This window comes from Electrona antarctica, assembly GCF_951216825.1.
Source record: "Electrona antarctica genome assembly, chromosome: 20".
NCBI classification, from domain to species: domain Eukaryota; kingdom Metazoa; phylum Chordata; class Actinopteri; order Myctophiformes; family Myctophidae; genus Electrona; species Electrona antarctica.
The window spans coordinates 38,354,981-38,378,887 of NC_136801.1; the positions used below are offsets into that span (position 1 = coordinate 38,354,981).

A 23,907-nucleotide genomic window follows, 5' to 3' on the forward strand; every position below is an offset into this window, starting at 1 on the left:
CAGTTATGGACATACAAGGTTTCCACCCATTGCCCGACAGCAACATACATTATATAGACTATGTTTCTATCGAAGGCTATTTATTTTAATATTTCAGTTCACATTCTCTCCACACAGTCATTGGCTGATATATCTATCAGCGACAGTTACACACCTCCTCCACCAAGGGGCGAAATGCACTGCCCTGGAACCTGTTTTACGCATGCCTGACACACGTTGTCCAGGAAGTAGAAGGTTGTGTAGTTCTTCCTGTTGACGCGAGGTTTCTCCTAAACGAAGACTGTCTCACAACAAAGGAGGTCAAATATCTCATAAACGCAGTTAAAATGTCTCTTAAAGGATTTAAAATGTCTCATGAAGGAGGTAGAACTAGTCAAATGGAGTCTGTACGGCTGGAGATAAACGGACACATGACGTCGGTGGGAGAGCAGATATTGTGTGTTTTGGAGAAACACACAAGCGGTGATGTTTGTCGGGTCCGAGTGTTTGTGTTGGAGCGCCTCAGTGCGGCCACACAGTTCATGTGCAGCCTTTTCCACAGAGAGATGGAGACATTGCACAACACCGTTCTACACACTGCAGGTAGGCCTATGACTGTGTGTGTGTGTGTGTGAGATTTGTGATTGTTTTTTTGAAAATAGCAGATCTACAAGCTCACATCACGTCTAGTTTAAAGTGGCGCACACTTATGCCAATCAGTGCCAGTGATCAGCCTCCCCTGTGCCAATGTTTGGCACCTGTGCTACTTTGCTTACCCCTGATCTATCTATAGCAGTGGTTTTAAACTGTTAGGTGAGATAACAGGCAAACGATCAAAATAACAAGTCTTCTACATTCTGTAAATTAAGTAGTAATGCAGATGTTTTAACAATGATTTAACTCTTGAGAGAGTGTAAAATGGAAACAACTTATCTGTAAGGGTTTATTTGGTTCCATTTAACACTAGTGGACTAGTCCTTATTTTTGCTGGTATCAATGGGATGCACATGCAGATTAGACACACCAACGGACCGACATGCGGAAACAACGGTCGGACATGCGTTTGAACATGTGCTGCTCCCGTGCTTGCGGTTAGGTTAGGGTTTGAGGTAGGTTGTCTAATGTCTAATGACAGTCGGACCAATAGTATGTCTAAACTAAAGCCTGTACAAGGTATCAATAACTTTACATTGCATCAAGTTGGTTCTTTTGTTTTTGTTTTGGTGACGTAGGTGGAGGAATTGGCGGAAAAAAGAAGAAAGAAATAGAAATAATTAAAAGGTCAAAAGAAAAGAAGACAGGTGAGAAAGAAAAATACTATCTGTGTTATACATGTATGTGAATATTTTTGAGAAGGGTGGGTGGGGGGCACAGTGGGGCAGTCGGTAGTGCTGTCGCCTCACAGCTAGAAGGTCCTGGGTTCGATTTCCGCTGGGGGTGCTGGGGGCGTGTTCTCTCCTACGCATCATCAGTGCCCATACCCAAAGTGGGGTAGGTAAAAGGCCCCTTCTGTGTGGAGTTTGCATGTTCTCCTCGTGTCTCCTAGGTGTCTCCCCATTTACTCAGAATCTACGCTGCCTCTGCGCAGATTTATCATAGCGCTGATAAACCGTTTTACGACGGCGATGTAGTAAAGGAAGATTTCACCTCCCAGTTTTGGGGGAAATGAAAGGTGGGGGTTTACATAGTAAATCTCCCGCATCTGCTTGGCACTCTATCGCCTTTATTCTGATATATTCCCTGGCACCCACATTGTTAATGCAAGAACAATGCCTTCCATAATAGCATGTTAACTTGAGAATAGAAAGCCTGCTGTTTCTATTAGCTTGGATTCACCATCGATGATGTCACTGGTAGGCAGGTCTATGAACTGTCCACAGCACTCTTCTGAGACACACAGCGAGCAGACAGAAATGCTACCATATTATCACAGACACTCTTGGGAGAGCTTGGCACCGCTCAAAAAATCATTATTTTTACCATTCGCCTAGCCTTACTAAAAAGGATGTGATTTCCCTATCCAGGAGTGGGATGGGACAGGATTTATTTCTGTGGGAGTGGGAAGGGACAGGAGTGAAAAAGTCCCCTCCCGTGTCATCCTCCATGGACCACTTTGTTCGAGCTGCTGTTGTTTAAATGACCCGACGATAAGTCTATGGCAACCGACTGGAAGAAAGAGAGACAGAAAATGTCAGTTAAAAACAATCTCCTTTTCTCATTTTTTTTTACTTCCTCGCCCCCACAGAGGAGGTTTGTGCTGAACAGCAGGAGAGGAGCTCCAGTCTTGTCCAGGAGGAACCACAACCTCCACAGATTAAAGAGAGACCAGAGGAGGCTGATGGTTCAACATTGACATTACTAGAACTAAGGAGTGTACATGGTGATGGCAACAGAGAGACAGAGCCTGTAGCCGGTACCTCAACTGAACAAATGAAAACACCAGCTTTTACAGTAGGCTGGGCACCATCACAACCTACTAGTGATGACCAGCTACTCTCTTCACATTGTTCTGAATCTGACACTGAAGAGAAAAGTGAAGGTGATGGTGAAAACAGAGAGATGGAGCCTCTATCCAGCACCTCAGCTGAACATATGAAAACACAAGCTGATGTAGAGGACTGTGGAACAGACCAGCTCCTCTCAGACTCTTCTGAATCTGACGCTGAAGACAGTGATGACTGGGCGGAGACCAGGGAAGGTCAGTCAGCTTTAAACTCACTAAAATCAGACGAGACACAAGATGTGGAAGGAGACAACAAGATGTCTGAAGACATGAACATTACCTCCACGAGGAGTCACACAGGGAAGAAAAGCTTTCTTTGTTCATATTGTGGCAAAGCGTTTAATCAAAAGATAGGTCTGAAGAGACACACAATGATTCATACAGGAGAAAAACCCTGTAAATGTACAGTGTGTGGCAAAGGCTTTAATCGAATGCATCATCTAGAAAAACATGCAATGATTCATACAGGGGAAAAGCCCTTTAGCTGTACAGTGTGTGGAAAAGGCTTTGGTCATATGTACATGCTAAAAAGACACATGGTGATTCATACCGATAAAAAGCCAAAGCCCTATAATTGTACAGTGTGTGGCAAAGTCTTTAGTTTAAATGGTGATCTAAAAACACACATGAGGACTCATACAGGGGAAAAACCCTACATTTGTGCAGTGTGTGGCAAAGGCTTTAGTCACAGTAGTGCTCTAAAAGAACACATGATGACTCATACAGGGGAAAAACCCTGCATTTGTGCAGTGTGTGGCAAAAGCTTTGGTCAAATAAATAAACTAAAAAGACACATGAGGAGTCATACAAATGAAAAGCCCTTTACTTGTACAGTTTGTGGCAAAGGCTTCAGTCGAAAGGACGATATAAAAAGGCACATGATGATTCATACAGGTGAAAAGTCTGTTACTTGTAGAGTTTGTGGCAAAGGCTTTATTCAAAATCACTATCTAATGAGACATATGAGGATGCATACAGGGGAAAAACCCTTTACTTGTACAATCTGTGGCAAAGGCTGCAGTCAAAATGGTGATCTAAAAAGACACATGAGAACTCATGCAGTGGGGGGAAAAGTTTTGGCAAATTAAGTTGTCAGTTTAGCGTTTTCAAGAAATTCATCTGAGTTGACACATCACACAGACAATTGTATAATCATTTCTTCTGATACAGGATGACAATGACAAGTAAAGACTCACTCATCCTTTTTGAGGGCCCTCGAATGTCAGAGTGGCAGTTGAAAAACGCCAGGCAATGTCATGTGGGTCAATATAAATAAACATTGTGACTGGTTTTGTTTTACACAATAACACTGCACTCATGGCTCGTAACGTAGTGGCAGAAAATCTGCCACTACGTGGTGTAGTGGTGATTTTTATGGTACAGGCTTTAGTTCCGACATACTATTGGTAAACGACGACATCTTCATGAGCTCATTCATTGTATTTACTTTTAAAAAGCACAAACATGCTCAGCAATTGCTGTTGATGGTTTATATATAAGCTATTTAATTCAGTTATTGCCTACAAAAACAAAGAAACAGATTTCGTCCATTTTTGGGCGTTTATGAATGCTTTTGATGTTGCCTTTGTAGCATTGCGCGGAATGCAGGGATTGAACCCGGGCCTCCCACTCGCCAGACCAACGCGCAACCTGGGTCTTGGCTGGGGGCTGCAATATTGTAGCCCCCAGCCAAGACCCAGCCCACAACAGCCCTGCCAATCGGGCTCAGCCCTATTGGCACGACAGGTTGCGCGTTGGTCTGGCGAGTGGGAGGCCCGGGTTCAATCCCCACATTCCGCGCAATGCTACACCTTCATATATATACTAGAAATATAAAACTACATCAATGTTTTGTCAGGTTCTCAGTACAACATCGCCTATGTCACCTCACAATTGTATTATTATTTTATTTGTTTTATCAGAAATACTTCATCAATATTCTACCACAGAAATTTACAAATTCGGATTTGGAAAAGGCTGTACCACCATTTTTTTTCTACTCATTCTGTGTCTCATAGGAAGGCTGTGGGCAGTTCAGAAACCCGTCCACCAGTGACATCATCAATGGTGAATCCAAGCTAATAGAAACGGCAGGCTTTCTTTTCCTGAAAAGTTCCAATGCAAAAGTTGAAGCCATCGTTCTCACGATAATAAAAATCTAAATATATTTTAAAACAAATCTTGTTTAAAAAAATAATCTGCCTAATTATGATGTTACTGGTGGACGGTGTGTCCGACCTGCCCAAAGCCCTCCTATGAGACACAGACTGAGTAGGACAAAATGGTGGTGTTTTATCATGAACATTAGTGAGGACCAATTATATGAAGAGATGTTGAAAAGTGGTGAAGTGGTCCTTTAAGGTCAATATTTAATTTATCGAATAATCGATTAGATGATTATCGAATGAATCGTCTTTTCCATTTTGGTACTGGACCAAGGTCAAAATAATGGTAGAGCACGTTTCAGATGTTTGATGGAGGGAGAAATTACTACTTGCACTTGTGATTAGGACTAATTATTGGAATCCAATCTGCATTTCAAATTGATTTTCAGATCAATAACATTAACAAGTGTTAATGTTATTCACATATTTGGCCATATAGTGTTGTAGATATCGTCGCTGTCGGCCAGAAACCATTAATCTCCAAATTCATTTTTGTGTTTTTTTCCGTAAATTAATATCCTACTTGATCGTGCTACAGCGTCACACAAAAGAGTCAAAAGTAGCTTGAAATGTGGTTGGAAGTGTTTGGAAGAGCTTTTGAATTTTTTGTTTTGGACATATGAGGTTTTCACCCGACATAAATGATCGTTATTTTGTAATCCATGTATCTCCATGTTTCAGAATAACCCCCTCCCCGTAAATTAATGCTCTACTTCATCGTACAAGAGTGTCACACAAAAGTAGTGAAACTTGCAGATCTACAAGCTCACAGTACATCACATCTCGACATGTGAGCTTGTAGATCTGCTGTTTTCACATTCAAATATAATACCAGTATGACGCCCGCCCCTGAGGGCGAGAAGCGTGCACGCATCGCCTGGGTGACAGCAGACGGCAGACTGCTGGGCGCTTTGGCATGGCATGACTAACTAACGGATTGGCGCTAGCTGGCACTTTGGCATGGGGTGACTAACTAACGGTGGGCGCTAGCTGGCACTTTGGCATGGGGTGACTAACTAACGGTGGGCGCTAGCTGGCACTTTGGCATGGGGTGACTAACTAACGGTGGGCGCTAGCTGGCACTTTGGCATGGGGTGACTAACTAACGGTGGGCGCTAGCTGGCACTTTGGCATGGGGTGACTAACTAACGGTGGGCGCTAGCTGGCACTTTGGCATGGGGTGACTAACTAACGGTGGGCGCTAGCTGGCACTTTGGCATGGGGTGACTAACTAACGGTGGGCGCTAGCTGGCACTTTGGCATGGGGTGACTAACTAACGGTGGGCGCTAGCTGGCACTTTGGCATGGGGTGACTAACTAACGGTGGGCGCTAGCTGGCACTTTGGCATGGGGTGACTAACTAACGGTGGGCGCTAGCTGGCACTTTGGCATGGGGTGACTAACTAACGGTGGGCGCTAGCTGGCACTTTGGCATGGGGTGACTAACTAACGGTGGGCGCTAGCTGGCACTTTGGCATGGGGTGACTAACTAACGGTGGGCGCTAGCTGGCACTTTGGCATGGGGTGACTAACTAACTAACGGACGGGAGATGCAGGTTTTCATAGCGGTCGTAATAAGAAAGGAGCAGTTTTGGACATATAAGGTTTCCACCCGACACCAACGATATACATAGACTATGTTTCTATCGATGGCTTTATTTTAACATTTCACATGAGTTCACATTCTCTCTGCAGTCATTATTGTCTCATCTCTAATCTAAATCTATCAGTGACAGTTACACACCTCCTCCACCAGGGGGCGAAAGGCATTAAGGCAACAGTGCCCTGGTCCAAGGGGCCTCATAAAAACTGTTAACGTGTCTCTTAAAGGAGGAAAAATCTGAAAATAATGTGGCATGGAGGGACCCCCATTCAAGATTTGTACTAAAAAAAGAGTTGAAAATAGCAGATCTACAAGCTCACAGTGCGCCACATTGTGGATCAGCTGTTTTCAGCAAAAGTATATAAGTGGTTAAAATGATTTTGATGGGGACCCCCCAGAACCTCCTCGAGGGTCCCCGGACCGACCCCCAGGTCGACAACCTTTTTTATATCAATACTAAGTTTAATTATGACACCACATCAAAATGTAATATTTCCAACTGAGGTTGATTGTCCACAGGCTATATGCCTACATAACAACCTTTATGATTTTCTTTGTCTTCCTTGGAAATATTTTCTTTCACAGCTGGATGTAATGGACAATAGATTAGGTAAGTATAAAAACGTGTAGCAGTAACACTATACAATTGGGGCAAAAATGTAAATGTAGTAGTTATGTAGTAGTTATATAACTGGCAATTATTAAAAGGTGGCAATTTATATAACTGTGGCAAGATAAATAGGCACCGTACCGTATACATAGGCAAGCAATAATCACAAGCTCCTCTTAAAATGCCCACCTCAGGAATCTGGATAATAGCCCAGTGTTTGTTCCCACCCAATCTCTAAGCAGCCCAAAGAATAGTACACACTTTGACCAACAAAAGATGCCACGGCAAATCAAGTGCACACCAAACGATCACTGTAATAAGCCTATATCAAAATAGGATAACACTTCTATCGAAAACACAGCAGTAAAATACAAACAATGCGTGTTCACCAATATGGGGCGGTAAGAGAAAGGTTAAGACAACCCTGAGAATATTCCCACCCCTGCAAGCAGCCCTCTGAAGTCTGAATGACCACAACACGTGCCACACGGTTAGCAAATGCCCACTGATAATAGTTCAGAAAACACCAGGAATAATACCTTGAAAGTTGAAACTCATAGTCATAACCCTGGGCCTACTACTATAGCTCCCCAACTCACGGCCCCAGAGCCCAGATTGTCCGTCCTCCCTCGTGACGTCACTGTCTCTTATCCAACCGGGACTCCGAACGAGGAGAAGCCCCGTATGTGGCGTCGGTTGCCTGGCAACAAGGACTGTCAAGCGATGGTATGCAGAGCCGCGTTGACAGTTGGTTGTCATTCCACGCTCCACGGCCGTGGACAGAAACTGGGGAGGAGGAAACAGACTCTGTAAGCGATGGTGGTAGAAAACAACGTAGCGTCACACTCACACAAAGTTGAGACTCGGATTGACCGTCCCTTTTAGGCCGAGTAGGCTGGCGTGTAGCAGTAGACAATCTGCATCGGCGGTCCTCGGGGAGACGGCGGGGCGATCAGCGATGCGCTGCGGCCGGCGATCCAACGCTGTTCTGCGGCGTCCAGGACAGGGAGGCTGGGAAGGAGGATATATGACTCGTCAGTGACGGTGAGCGAAGTTTAATATAGCACCACACTCGCACAATGTTGAACTCGGATTGACCGTCCCTTTTAGGCCGAGTAGGCTGGCGTGTCACAAGGCAGCAGTCTGGTCAGGAGCTCGGCGTGTAGTCGGATGGATGGCGTTGTTGGCGTGGCGGTGGTGGCATTCAGCGTGGTGTCTGCGACGGTCTCTGTCTCAGCTCAGTCTCTCTAGGGCGCACTGCCAAACGCTTCCTCTCTTATACCCGTGTCCTCCAATAACGGTGCAACACCGCCTTCTCATTGTCTGTAGAAGGAAAGAGGGGAAACGCAGCACCACCCCTACAGTCCAACAGCGGCACGTACTTGCCAGCATAACGTGTATTTCAGTTCAACTCCATATTGTCTGTTTATATCAATTCATTATATTTTAACAGTTCGTGTCCACAGGTGACACTCACACTTGTGCCAGTGATCACCCTCCCCTGTGCTAATGTTGGCACCCGTTCTATCGTTTGCTTACCCCTGATATAACAGTGGTTTTCAACCATTAGGTGAGATAACAAACGTTGATCAAAAGTGAAAATGTTTAATAGGGAACCAGCAACGTTTCGGCCCATACGGCCTTCATCAAGCTATCTTTTGAGAGTGTAAAATGGAACCAAATTGACCCGTAAGGGTTCATTTGGTTTAATTTTACACTCTCAAGTTGACTAGTCCTTATTTTTGCTTGGATCAATAACTTTACATCGCATCAAGTTTCTTCTTTTGTTTTGGTGAGCGTAGGTGGAGGAATTGGCGAACAAAAGAAGAAAGAAAACAAAATAAAGAAAACCTCCAAAGAAAAGAAGACGGGTGAGAAATGAAAAAAATACTATCTGTGTAATACATAACGTGTTCCTTCCACACGCTACGTCCAACCGGGGAAACCCCCTGTCAGGTGAAAAGAGCTTGGACTCCGTCCTCGTGATAAATCGTGGCTCTATCGTGTGATAAAAATCAATAAAAGAATATATACATTTTGCTGATATACAGAAAGAATACAAAAGGCATATTATATTCCTTAATCAAACATTTATTTGGCCATTTGAGATACAGGGCCAGGCAATGGCATCTTTGTTAATAATACAAAGTTCTGGGGGGGACTTTTTTTTAAACCGGCCCACATGTGCGTTCGTCTTCAGCCCCATACGCACACAGACATTATTACATTCACAGAAAACCGCCCAATTATAGAACGGCAGAGTTTTCAAATTAATTGTTAACAGTTTAATTGAAGAATTTCCTAACGTTAACAATGAACTATTATATGCAAAGGGTATCACAACTGGCCCACCTTTGCAGGTACTCGCTCCTGCGTCATCTGTGAGCCAGTGGCATCACTCTCTCCGTCTCTCCTTTCCTCGAGACACCGACGGGACTCGGCATTTTGATTGATTGAAGTAGGCCTATTTATTAACAGTTTGCAGAATTACAGTACATTTCAAGTACAACTCAATACACAAACTGTCAACTGTGAGTGGACGACACCATAAAGTATTACAGTTGTTTACAAGAGGGTCCACCATTTTCAATTAATCATAACATTCAGAGACGTAAAAATATACACTTCTATATAGCCAAAAACAGGAAATCATCATAGAGGAGGTAAAAAGGGAAAAGATATATATATATACAGTGAGGGGGAAAGGGGGTGGGTGGGGGATGGGTGGGGGGCATGGCAGGGCCGTCCTCCTCCCAGAGCCAAGGCTAGGCTTGACCACATACCTCAACTGGACAGGAGTTGTGTGGCTTGGGCACCCCCCCATCACTGGTGTTTCGTTGATTTAAGCCCATGACACCTCGGAGGGGCTCAAAGGTGCAGATCCAGCGTCCTGGCCCTACCCCCGCTGAACACCGAGCCTCTCTTTGTATCCAGATCCACCATGATGCTTCCTTTCCCCGCTTAGTGACTCACAAAATATATTGTAAACCCAGCCCGGCCGGTTTGCACAGTTGCATTTGCTTTGTTAATTTATTATTGTTATGTTATGTTAAGTAGCCTATTCTATAGTTAGTAAACTCCGTTTTACCCAGTTTGATATACCACATACCCCCAGCATTTGATGTGATTGTTATTTCTGGGACCCCATGTACAATCCTCAGTCAGTGTAACTATGACAGTACCAGTGGCGAAACTACCTGGCAGTGGGCCCCGGTGCAAATATTTTGTGTGGGCCCCCTAAAATATAATAATAATACTAATAATGTGCTGCGAGGGGAGGGGTTGGGGGGGGGGGGGGGGGTGCGATGCGATGTGAAATGATGCGTAGCGCTTCATTGTACCAAATGCGTCTTTGAACTGTACCTAAGCGATCTGATAGTAAAATATTCAATCAATTTGCATGTTTCACTTTCAATCATTCTGTATCTGTGTATCTGTAGGACTGCAGGGCTGCAGCCTGCAGGCTATCAGAAATGACTTTGGACAGATGGAAAAAACTTTAGTTGCAGAGTGACAGATTACTTTACCTGGGTTACATCTTCTGATAGTGCTGACATGACATAATAATCCCATCTAGTGTTTCATTAGCGCGACGGAACGTGACAGAATAGGCTACAGCTGAGCTATGTTGTGCTGCTGACAGGCAGCCTGCAGCCCATGAACACAAACACACACATTGAAACAAGGTGGTAAAAATACCAAGAAGGAGTGGACAGTGATGTCACTGTTATGCAACACGGAAGTAGTATGGACTTGAAGCTGTTTATAAACCAGCAGTCAGTGACATCACTGACGAATCCTTGGTGTTACTCTTCCTGCGACCGATAGCCCCTGAAACCAGGCTTTCACTGTCGTCCTGACTCTTTTTTTTCTCTTTTTCTTCCCCTTCATGGGCCCCTTGGGGGCGCTGGGCCCCGGTGCATCACACCGGTTGCACCGTCGATATTTACGCCACTGGACAGTACGTTTTAACAGCGGGTGACAGCCAGACAAATTTTCCGGAAGTGCATTATTTGTTCATTCTTGCTGATACTTTCCTATCACACATCACACCTGACACTTTTCTCCACCCATTCCAACCAGCTTGCACTCGTTCCTTCACATCTTTTCCACACACTCCATTGCTCTGAAATGTTGAGCACAAATTCTTAAAGTCCTCCACCTTCTTCACGTCTACTCCCTGTAATCTCACTGTTCCACTTGGGTTCCTCTCATTCACACACATGTATTATGTCTTGCTGCGGCTTACCTTCATTAGTAGTGACCAAAAAAGTGAGTATAAAAAGTGAGGAGAAAAAAGTGAGGAACGAAAAAAGTCAGGACCCAGATTGAGGATGACAACGTAAAGTGACGGGTAAATGTAAATGGAGGGTCTGTCATAACGTGTGCCACATGAGCCAATATAAGTGGGTGTGTAACTGTTGTGTGTAAGGGCCCGATTCATACTCCTATTTTACCGCTGTTTCGGCGCTGTAGTGCCGAAATGATTTCGGCTCGTCAGAAATTTTCAGTAGCACCGAAGAGCCGACTTTAGGACGGTACCCGCCCCCCGAACCTAAAATGACGTCACATTGTAGGCTCTACAGAGCCGAACCGACTTTTATTCGGCTCTAAAATAGGAGTATGAATCGGCCCTAAGAGTGTACACACTAAATGGTTCAGAGCCTTAATTAGTATCATCGGTAACACTGGTGAAGGAAGTAGGGAAGCAGCCCAGAAGTAGGACAAGTTATTCTGTACGCATATAGCCCATTAATCTGAATTTGAACACGGGCATTGTTCTCCCTATCCTTATTATTAAAGTGAATTCAATCACCCCAGGAGTGGGACGGGACAGGATATTTTCTGTGGGATGGGACAGGAGGGAATATTCCCTCCCATGACATCCTTCATGGACGACTTTGTTCGAGCTGTTGTGTTTTAAATGACTCAACCAGTAAGGCAATCTATGGCAACCGAGTGGAAGAAAGAGGCTGCAAAATCTCAGTTTTTTTCTCATTTAATTTCCTTCCCCCCTTAGACTTCCTCGCCTCAACAGAAGAGGTTTGTGCTGAACATCAGGAGAGGAGCTCCAGTCTGGTCCACGAGGAACCACAACCTCCACAGATTAAAGAGAGACCAGAGGAGGCTGATGGTTCAACATTGACATTACTAGAAGTAAAGCGTGTACCAACTCGTGATGACCAGGTTCTCTCTTCACACTGTTCTGAATCTGACACTGAAGAGAAACGTGAAGGTGATAATGAAGACAAAGAGATGGAGCCTCTATCCAGCAACTCAGCTGAACGTATAAATACACAAGCTGATGTAGAGGACTGTGGAACAGACCAGCTCCTCTCAGACTCTTCTGAATCTGACGCTGAAGACAGTGATGACTGGGCGGAGACCAGGGAAGGTCAGTCAGCTTTAAACTCACTAAAATCAGACGAGACACAAGATGTGGAAGGAGACAACAAGATGTCTGAAGACATGAACATTACCTCCACGAGGAGTCACACAGGGAAGAAAAGCTTTCTTTGTTCATATTGTGGCAAAGCGTTTAATCAAAAGAGAGGTCTGAAGAGACACACAATGATTCATACAGGAGAAAAACCCTGTAAATGTACAGTGTGTGGCAAAGGCTTTAATCGAATGGATCATCTAGAAAAACATGCAATGATTCATAAAGGGGAAAAGCCCTTTAGCTGTATAGTGTGTGGAAAAGGCTTTGGTCATATGTACATGCTAAAAAGACACATGGTGATTCATACCGATAAAAAGCCAAAGCCCTATAATTGTACAGTGTGTGGAAAAGTCTTTAGTTTAAATGGTGATCTAAAAAAACACATGAGGACTCATACAGGGGAAAAACCCTACATTTGTGCAGTGTGTGGAAAACGCTTTAGTCACAGTAGTGCTCTAAAAGAACACATGAGGACTCATACAGGGGAAAAACCCTGCATTTGTGCAGTGTGTGGCAAAAGCTTTAGTCAACGTCTGAATTTAAAAAGACACACGAGGAGTCATACAAATGAAAAGCCTTTTACTTGTACAGTTTGTGGCAAAGGCTTCAATCGAATGGACGATAGAAAAAGGCACATGATGATTCATACAGGTGAAAAGTCTGTTACTTGTAGAGTTTGTGGCAAAGGCTTTATTCAAAATCACTATCTAATGAGACATATGAGGATGCATACAGGGGAAAAACCCTTTACTTGTACAATCTGTGGCAAAGGCTGCAGTCAAAATGGTGATCTAAAAAGACACATGAGAACTCATGCAGTGGGGGAAAAGGTTTTGGCAAATTAAGTTGTTAGTTTAGCGTTTTCAAGAAAGTCATCTGAGTTGACACATCACACAGACAATTTTATGATAATTTCTTCTGTTACAGGATGACAATGACAAGTAAAGACTCACTCATCCTTTTTGAGGGCCCTCGAATGGCTTTTATGGCAGTCTATGGACTTTTAATGTTTGTCTAGAGCACTTTGAACAAACAGAGTGGCAGTTGAAAAACATCAGGCAATGTCATGTGGGTCAATATAAATAAACATTGTTTTACACAATAACACTGCACTCATGTCTCGTAACGTAGTGGCAGAAAATCTGCAATGAATGGAAGTGACCCTGCCATATATGTGCAGGCTTCTAAAGGTCAGGCAGGCCTCACTTCACACAAGTGTGATTTTTATGGTACAGGCTTTAGTTCCGACATACTATTGGTAAACGATGATATCTTCATGAGCTCATTAATTGTATTTACTTTTAAAAAGCACAAACATGCTCAGCAATTGCTGTTGATGGTTTCTATATAAGCTATTTAATTCAGTTATTGCCTACAAAAACAAACAGATTTCGTCCATTTTTGGGCGTTTATGAATGCTTTTCATGTTGCCTTCATATATATACTAGAAATATAAAACTACATCAATGTTTTGTCAGGTTCTCAGTACAACATCGCCTATGTCACCTCACAATTGTATTATTATTTTATTTGTTTTACTCAGAAATAATCGGATTTGGAAAAGGCTGTGTTCTTGACTTGTAATCTGAATGCTCAATGATGGCGAAAGGGCCTTTCTGTGTGGAGTTTGCATGTTCTCCCCGTGTCCCCTAGGGTAGGTACCCTCACAAAAAACATGCAGTAACCCTGTCTCTAAACTGCCTCCCCCTGGCCAGCCGGGGCGCCTGATGGAGGGGAAAGGAACTGGTTGGAATAACGTGTTCCTTCCACGCGCTACGTCCAACCAGGGAAGCTCCCCCCTGTCAGGTGTAAAGGAGCAACTTGGACACTCTGGCATGAAGGAAGCATGAGTTCAAGTCCGTTGCTCTCCCCATGTCCCCCATATATGGGGACTAGGTTGGCGGAGGGTGTGTAGAGCCCAAGATCACATTAGATAATTGACACAGGGGTGAAAAATGGGTTACAAAATCGTGCTCAATGAATTATTTTTAATGCTGAAACAATTGCACATGCATAATAGAATGGTCAAGTTGAAATATAGTGAAGGTGTGTAAACATCACCAAAAACTGTGAAACAAAATGCATTTCTCTTTAGAAGCATTTTATAATGCCAACGTATGTTCCAATAATAATGATGATGATGAGAGATATATATATCTTTATTGTAACGTTTAGCACCCTGAGCTGGAGTCGAACCCCGACCTCCGACTCAGTAGAGAAGGCAAGCAACAAGCCGTGCCAAGAGAGCTAGCTCCCTTGGAGGAGCTAGTTACGGCCGGGTCTTTCGCAGGGTTGTTACACTACCCCCTCCTTTCTGAAGCTCGCTTCACTCCTCGAGTCCCTCACGTCCCTCGCGCAAGGGCACGCTCCAGGGGTCCTCGTTCCCTTCTGACACCAATATATTTGGGAGTCTTCACCGAGGCAGCAGATGCGGGAAAAAGGCGGGAGGAGGAGGCGGCGGCTGCGCACTGTCCGTGGCGTCCCCTGCAGCGCGACTCACGTGGTGGTCAGCCATCTGTCCTGTGGCCAACTCTAGCTGAGGCATGTCCGACGGTCCAGGCAGCCCATAATCTGCCTCGTTCTGCGGCTGTTTCTTTATCCTCACTCCACCGGAGCTTTCCATGTTATCCCGCCGGTCTAGCTAACACGCTAACTGAAGCTAAGCTAGCTAGTAAACAACGCACGCAACTTGCAGTACGTCTCCTTAGCGATCCGTCTTTAGTTTTTAGTTTTCTTCTGACACCAGTGATCACCGGATCTCAGGAACTGGAGGCAGAGACGTAATTCACCAGTTCAGGTTCTCTATTTATTAATCACCAGTCAGTACAACTTATCTTGTAATTTCACGTAACTCTCTGTTGATCACACACACAACAGCATAACCGGTAGCACACACACATACAAAAGTAAATCGTTTCCCCAGTCCCGGAAGTCCCACCCCAAAGTCTCCCCTATTGCCTATTGCCATAGCCGGCTACAATATATCGGCTAAATCAAAAATAGGATTGTGGCTGAATGGAATATTTTTTAATGTTGGCCCTGTGGCATTGACATCAATTCAGCCACTATTACATAGTCAATATTGACTTACGGTCAATATTTAATTTATCGAATAATCGATTAGATGATTATCGAATAAATCGTCTTTTCCATTTTGGTACTGGACCAAGGTCAAAATAATGGTAGAGCACGTTTCAGATGTTTGATGGAGGGAAAAATGACTACTTGCACTTGTGATTAGGACTAATTATTGGAATCCAATCTGCATTTCAAATTGATTTTCAGATCAATAACATTAACAAGTTAAGTGTTTATTCACATCTTTGGCCATAGTGTTGTAGATATCGCCGCTGTCGGCCAGAAACCTTTTATCTCCAAATTCATTTTTGTGTTTTTTCCCGTAAATTAATATCCTACTTGATCGTGCTACAGCGTCACACAAAAGAGTCAAAAGTAGCTTGAAATGTGTTTGGAAGTGTTTTGAGCTTTTGAATTTTTTGTTTTGGACATATGAGGTTTTCACCCGACATAAATGATCGTTATTTTGTAATCCATGTATCTCCATGTTTCAGAATAACCCCCCCCCCTCCCCGTAAATTAATGCTCTACTTCATCGTACAAGAGTGTCACACAAAAGTAGTGAAATTTGCAGATCTACAAGCTCACAGTACATCACATCTCGACATGTGAGCATGTAGATCTGCTGTTTTCACATTCAAATATAATACCAGTATGACGCCCGCCCCTGAGGGCGAGAAGCGTGCACGCATCGCCTGGGTGACAGCAGACGGCAGACTGCTGGGTGGGCGCTAGCTGGCACTTTGGCATGGGGTGACTAACTAACGGTGGGCGCTAGCTGGCACTTTGGCATGGGGTGACTAACTAACGGTGGGCGCTAGCTGGCACTTTGGCATGGGGTGACTAACTAACGGTGGGCGCTAGCTGGCGCTTTGGCATGGGGTGACTAACTAACGGTGGGCGCTAGCTGGCGCTTTGGCATGGGGTGACTAACTAACGGTGGGCACTAGCTGGCGCTTTGGCATGGGGTGACTAACTATAACGGTGGGCGCTAGCTGGCACTTTGGCATGGGGTGACTAACTAACGGTGGGCGCTAGCTGGCGCTTTGGCATGGGGTGACTAACTATAACGGTGGGCGCTAGCTGGCACTTTGGCATGGGGTGACTAACTAACGGGCGGTCGTAATAAGAAAGGAGCAGTTTTGGACATATAAGGTTTCCACCCGACACCAACGATATACATAGACTATGTTTCTATCGATGGCTTTATTTTAACATTTCACATGAGTTCACATTCTCTCCAGTCATTATTGTCTCATCTCTAATCAAAATCTAAATCTATCAGTGACAGTTACACACCTCCTCCACCAGGGGGCGAAAGGCATTAAGGCAACAGTGCCCTGGTCCAAGGGGCCTCATAAAAACTGTTAACATGTCTCTTAAAGCAGGGGTTCTCAACGTTTTTGGCCGGGGACCCCCGGAAATGCTTTGGCAATGTCTCGGGACCCCCGCCCCGCCCCCTCCCGACCCCCAATATAAATTGACTGCTACAATAACCTTAAACCATTTTGGGCGGGAACCCCTTTTGGTGTTTTAAGCTTTGTTATAATTTAGCTATTGAAAAATAGCAGATCTACAAGCTCTACGAGCTTGTAGGTCTGCTATTTTTGAAATATAAAACTACGTCAGTGTTTTGTCAGGTTCTCAGTGAAACATTGCCTATGTCACCTCACAATTATTAGTTTTTACTCAGAAATACTTTATTTTACCACAAAGCATCATACATTTTGATTTGTAAAATGCTGTGTTCTTGACTTCAATATTGAATATTGTCTCAAGGTCAATATCCATTTATCTACTGGACCAAGGTCAAAATAATGGTGGAGCATTTCAGATGTTTGACAGAAAGAGAAAAAAAAGATTTATTTGCACTTTTGATTATTAATGATTGGAATCCCATCTGCATTTTAAATAGTTTTCAGATCAATAACATTACATACTCACGCCTTTGGCCATAGTGTAATACATATCGTCACTGTTGGCCAGAAACCTTTTATTTCCGATGATGGAATATTAAATGATTGTGTTTTTATTTCCTTTTGTATTTTATTTGCAACTCATAGGTTACTGGTAGAATAATATGTGCATTTCCATATTTGTCAAGATTTCAAATGGAATAATCATATTAATTTAATGCACTATAATATCCATGAACCTTTCGCATACCTTCATATACCTCATAGAAAGATTTTAATGTACCAATATTTTTATTTATTTAAAAAGCCGGGGCGCCTGATGGAGGCGAATGGAACTGACCGGAATAATGTTATTCCTTCCACGCACTACCTCTGGTCGGGGAAACTCCTTGGACTCCCCATGCATAGAAGGAAGCATGAGGTCAATTCGCTGCCCCCCCAGGTTGGCAGAGGAACTGTAGTGCCCACGATTACAATAAATAATTGACACTGGGTGAAAAAATGGGTTGCAAAGTCGTGGGATAAAAAATAAATTAAAACAAATATCTTTATCTATATGACCCTTTTTTCACTTTTACATACTATTTCAACATATTGGACGCCACTGAAAAAATTAAATAAGATTGCATTTGAAAAATGCAGTGTATTTACGAAGCACAAACAATTGGTTGGAAAATAAGTTGAGTCTACTTTTGGGTGTTTATGAATGCTTTTGATGTTGCCTTCATGTACTGGAAATATAAAACTACGTCAGTGTTTTGTCAGGTTCTCAGTGAAACATTGCCAATGTCACCTCACAATTATTAGTTTTTACTCAGAAATACTTTATTTTACCACAAAGCATCATACATTTGATTTGTAAAATGCTGTGTTCTTGACTTCAATATTGAATATTGTCTCAAGGTCAATACTAATTGTCCTTTCCTTTTATGTACTGGACCAAGGTCAAAATAATGGTGGAGCATTTCAGATGTTTGACAGAAAGATAAAAAAAAAGATTTATTTGCACTTTTGATTATTAATGATTGGAATCCCATCTGCATTTTAAATAGTTTTCAGATCAATAACATTACATACTCACGCCTTTGGCCATAGTGTAATACATATCGTCACTGTTGGCCAGAAACCTTTTATTTCCGTTTGTTTTTGTACAGCATCACACAAAAGCGGCTTGAAGTGAAGTGTTTTGAGCTTGTGTAGAATGATGCTTTTGAATTTTTGTCCTGAAAAGTAACACTTTTGGACATACAGTATGAGTATGAAAATAGCAGATCTACAAGCTCACAATACATCACATCATGCTTTGTGAGCTTGTAGATCTTCTATTTTCACATTCAAATATTAATAAGAAAGGAACAGTTATGGACATACATGGTTTCCACCCATTGCCCCGACAGCAACATACATTGACTATGTTTCTATCGAAGGCTATTTATTTTAATATTTCACATGAGTTCACATTCTCTCCACACAGTCATTGTCTGATATATCTATCAGCGACAGTTACACACCTCCACCAGGGGGCGAGATGCAGTGCCCTGGATCCTGTTTTACGCATACGTGACGCGACACACACGTTGACCAGGAAGTTGAAGGTTGTGTAGTTCTTCCCATGAGTTCTTCCTGTTGACGCGAGGTTTCTCCTAAACGAAGACTGTCTCACAACAAAGGAGGTCAAATATCTCATAAACGCAGTTAAAATGTCTCTTAAAGAACTTAAAATGTCTCATAAAGGAGGTAAAACTAGTCAAATGGAGTCTGTACGGCTGGAGATAAACGGACACATGACGTCGGTGGGAGAGCAGATATTGTGTGTTTTGGAGAAACACACAAGCGGTGATGTTTGTCGGGTCAGAGTGTTTGTGTTGGAGCGCCTCAGTGCGGCCACACAGTTCATGTGCAGCCTTTTCCACAGAGAGATGGAGACATTGCACAACACCGTTCTACACACTGCAGGTAGGCCTATGACTGTGTGTGAGATTTGTGATTGTCTTTTTGAAAATAGCAGATCTACAAGCTCACATCACGTCTAGTTTAAAGTGGCGCACACTTATACCAATCAGTGCCAGTGATCAGCCTCCCCTGTGCCAATGTTGGCACCTGTGCTACTTTGCTTACCCCTGATCTATCTATAGCAGTGGTTTTAAACTGTTAGGTGAGATAACAGGCAAACGTTGATCAAAATAACAAGTCTTCTACATTCTGTAAATTAAGTAGTAATGCAGATGTTTTAACAATGATTTAACTCTTGAGAGTGTACAATGGAACCAATTAACCTGTAAGGGTTCATTTGCTTCCATTTAACACTCAAGTGGACTAGTCCTTATTTTTGCTGGTATCAATGGGATGCGCATGCAGATTAGACACACCAACGGACCGACATGCGGAAACAACGGTCGGACATGCGTTCGAACAGGCGCTGCTCCCGTGCTTGCGGTTAGGGTTAGGTTAGGGTTTGAGGTAGGTTGACGGTTTAATGACAGTCGGACCAATAGTATGTCTAAACTAAAGCCTGTACACGGTATCAATAACTTTACATTGCATCAAGTTGGTTCTCTTTTTTTTGTTTTGGTGACGTAGGTGGAGGAATTGGCGGAAAAAAGAAGAAAGAAATAGAAATAATTAAAAGGTCAAAAGAAAAGACTGGTGAGAAAGAAAAAAATACTATCTGTGTTATACATGTATGTGAATATTTTTGAGAAGGGTGGGTGGGGGGCACAGTGGGGCAGTCTGTAGTGCTGTCGCCTCACAGCTAGAAGGTCCTGGGTTCGATTGCCGCTGGGAACGCTGGGGGTGCTGGGGGCGTGTTCTCTCCTCCGCATCATCAGTGCCCATACCCAAAGTGGGGTAGGTAAAAGGCCCCTTCTGTGTGGAGTTTGCATGTTCTCCTCGTGTCTCCTAGGTGTCTCCCCATTTACTCAGAATCTACGCTGCCTCTGCGCAGATTCATCATAGCGCTGATAAACCGTTTTACGACGGCGATGTAGTAAAGGAAGATTTCACCTCCCAGTTTGGGGGGAAATGAAAGGTGGGGGTTTACATAGTAAATCTCCCGCATCTGCTTGGCACTCTATCGCCTTTATTCTGAAATATTCCCTGGCACCCACATTGTTAATGCAAGAACAATGCCTTCCATAATAGCATGTTAACTTGAGAATAGAAAGCCTGCTGTTTCTATTAGCTTGGATTCACCGTCGATGATGTCACTGGTAGGCAGGTCTATGAACTGTCCACAGCACTCTTCTGAGACACACAGCGAGCAGACAGAAATGCTACCATATTATCACAGACACTCTTGGGAGAGCTAGGCACTGCTCAAAAATCATTATTTTTTTGAGTGGTGTAAACCACTCCTACAACTGGCTTTGTTATTGAGTGGTGTAAACCACTCCTATTGAGTGGTGTAAACCACTCCTACAACTGGCTTTGTTAGTGCAGAAAAAATGAGCATGGTTGCTATGTTCACCCTGTTCATCCGGGTGTGATTTTTGAGTGGTGTAAACCACTCCTACAACTGGCTTTGTTAGTGCAGAAAAAATGAGCATGGTTGCTATGTTCACCCTGTTCATCCGGGTGTGATTTCATTACGTCAGACATGATTTCATTACGTCAGACAGGCTATATTACACCACTCAGTTCACACGGGTGTGATTTTTTTACCATTCGCCTAGCCTTACTAAAAAGGATGGGGAAATGATTTCCCTATCCAGGAGTGGGATGGGACAGGATTTATTTCTGTGGGAGTGGGAAGGGACAGGAGTGAAAATCCCCTCCCGTGTCATCCTCCATGGACCACTTTGTTCGCTGCTGTTTTTTAAATGACCCGACGATCGGTCTATGGCAGGGGTGCCCATTACGTCGATCGCGGTCGACCAGTCGATCGCAAGCGCTGCGCAGGTAGACCGCTTGGCCTTGCCATGAAAAAAGAAAAAAAGAAAAACAATCCTCGCCTCGGGCAGGCGGCGGCGCGCCGGTGGCTTTGAAGGAGAACGTCGGGTCTGTTCTGTTGTTAAACAAACTCCTCCGCAGGGACCCCCATTATCCGCGGACCCCCACACAGACTACCGCGGAGGCGCGGACCCCCGCGGAGGTCGGCACGGACCCCCGCGGAGGTCGACGCGGACCCCCACGCAGACTATCGCGGACCTCCGCGGGGGTCCGCGCCGACCTCCGTGGGGGTCCGCGATAGTCTGCGTGGGGGTCCGCGCCTCCACGGTAGTCTCTGTGTGGTCTGTGCGGTAGCATCATGATGCCATCATCCATGCATCACAACCAAAACAAACTAGGACTAGCTTTGACGGTTGCCACATTTCGTGACTGAGAGAGAAACAAGCAACCAGGTCTATGAAAATGTTAACAGGCCAGATCAAGTCAGAAAATCCGAAAAAGTCAGAAATTAAGTCTCTTCTTTGCAATGCGGGGAAACTGAAAAGATAAATAAATAGAATTGATTTTGAAACCTAGATTTTGAAAGTCCTAATGCCTTAATGTTATTTATTTATTCGCCATATAGGTACATATTTTGAGTATTTTAAGCAAAGGGATAATTATCTTTTGGTTGGTAGATCACCTTGAGCTGGCAATTTTAAAAGTAGACCTCAAGTCAAAAAAGTGTGGGCACCCCTGGTCTATGGCAACCGACTGGAAGAAAGAGAGACAGAAAATGTCAGTTAAAAACAATCTCCTTTTCTCATTTTTTTTTACTTCCTCGCCCCCACAGAGGAGGTTTGTGCTGAACAGCAGGAGAGGAGCTCCAGTCTGGTCCAGGAGGAACCACAACCTCCACAGATTAAAGGGAGACCAGAGGAGGCTGATGGTTCAACATTGACATTACTAGAACTAAGGAGTGTACATGGTGATGGCAACAGAGAGACAGAGCCTGTAGCCGGTACCTCAACTGAACACATGAAAACACTAGCTTTTACAGTAGGCTGGGCACCATCTCAACCTACTAGTGATGACCAGCTACTCTCTTCACATTGTTCTGAATCTGACACTGAAGAGAAAAGTGAAGGTGATGGTGAAAACAGAGAGATGGAGCCTCTATCCAGCACCTCAGCTGAACATATGAAAACACAAGCTGATGTAGAGGACTGTGGAACAGACCAGCTCCTCTCAGACTCTTCTGAATCTGACGCTGAAGACAGTGATGACTGGGCGGAGACCAGGGAAGGTCAGTCAGCTTTAAACTCACTAAAATCAGACGAGACACAAGATGTGGAAGGAGACAACAAGATGTCTGAAGACATGAACATTACCTCCACGAGGAGTCACACAGGGAAGAAAAGCTTTCTTTGTTCATATTGTGGCAAAGCGTTTAATCAAAAGAGAGGTCTGAAGAGACACACAATGATTCATACAGGAGAAAAACCCTGTAAATGTACAGTGTGTGGCAAAGGCTTTAATCGAATGGATCATCTAGAAAGACATGCATGCAATACAGGGGAAAAGCCCTTTAGCTGTACAGTGTGTGGAAAAGGCTTTGGTCATATGTACATGATAAAAAGACACATGGTGATTCATACCGATAAAAAGCCAAAGTCCTATAATTGTACAGTGTGTGGCAAAGTCTTTAGTTTAAATGGTGATCTAAAAACACACATGAGGACTCATACAGGGGAAAAACCCTACATTTGTGCAGTGTGTGGCAAAGGCTTTAGTCACAGTAGTGCTGTAAAAGAACATGAGAGAACTCATACAGGGGAAAAACCCTTTCCCTGTACAGTGTGTGGCAAAGGCTTTAGTTCAACGTCTGATCTAAAAAGACACATGAGGAGTCATACAAATGAAAAGCCCTTTACTTGTACAGTTTGTGGCAAAGGCTTCAGTCGAATGGACGAAAGGAAAAGGCACATGATGATTCATACAGGTGAAAAGTCTGTTACTTGTACAGTTTGTGACAAAGGCTTCATTCGAAATTCTCATCTAAAAAGACACATGAGTTCTCATACTGGGGAAAAACCCTTTACTTGTACAGTCTGTGGCAAAGGCTGTAGTCAAAATGGTGATCTAAAAAGGCACATGAAAACTCATGCTAAACGTCATGTGATGTAATGTGGGTCAATATAAATAGATTTTGTCACTGGTTTTGTTTTACACAATAACACACTGCATTCATGTCTTGTAACATATATAATGCTATGAAATGAATGAAAGTGACCCTGCCATATATGTGCAGGGCAGGCTTCTAAAGGTCAGGCAGCCCTCTCTTCACACAAGGGTGATTTTTAAGTCAATGGATTGATGCATTAAACGTGATGTTTTGATTCACTTGGTTTACTGGTTGCATTCTTTCTTTTGTTCTTATCATTTTCTGTAAACTGCAAAAGATTACATCTTTATGATCTCATTCATTGTATTTACTTTTAAAAAGCACAAACATGCTCAGCAATTTCTGTTGATGGTTGCTATTGAAGCTATTTTATACAGTTATTGCCTACAAAAATAAAAGAAACAGATTTTGTCCATTTTGGGGCGTTTATGAATGCTTTTGATATCGCCTTCATATACATACTACATACTAGAAATATATATCAATGTTTGGTCAGGTTCTCAGTACAACATCCCCTATGTCGCCTCACGATATTAGTATTATTATTTTGTATTACTC

At 43.5% G+C, this 23,907-nt stretch overlaps 1 protein-coding gene across 3 annotated transcripts; it reads left to right on the top strand.

Moving 5' to 3' along the window:
* The first annotated feature begins 253 nt into the window (after nucleotides 1-253).
* On the top strand, nucleotides 254-23,651 carry LOC306913351 (uncharacterized protein). 3 transcript variants are annotated; one of them, XM_079489950.1, is made up of 6 exons: nucleotides 254-582; nucleotides 1,212-1,280; nucleotides 8,663-8,731; nucleotides 11,881-12,096; nucleotides 19,878-19,943; nucleotides 22,018-23,651. In XM_079489950.1, the coding sequence occupies exons 1-6, from the start codon at nucleotides 327-329 to the stop codon at nucleotides 23,349-23,351; spliced, it is 2,010 nt and encodes a 669-aa protein (XP_079346076.1). In that variant the 5' UTR covers nucleotides 254-326; the 3' UTR covers nucleotides 23,352-23,651. The 3 variants fall into 3 exon arrangements, with proteins under 3 accessions (XP_079346076.1, XP_079346077.1, XP_079346078.1); XM_079489951.1 differs by lacking the exon at nucleotides 8,663-8,731; XM_079489952.1 differs by lacking the exons at nucleotides 254-582; nucleotides 1,212-1,280; nucleotides 8,663-8,731; nucleotides 11,881-12,096 and adding an exon at nucleotides 18,875-19,253.
* Nucleotides 23,652-23,907: the final 256 nt, after the last annotated feature.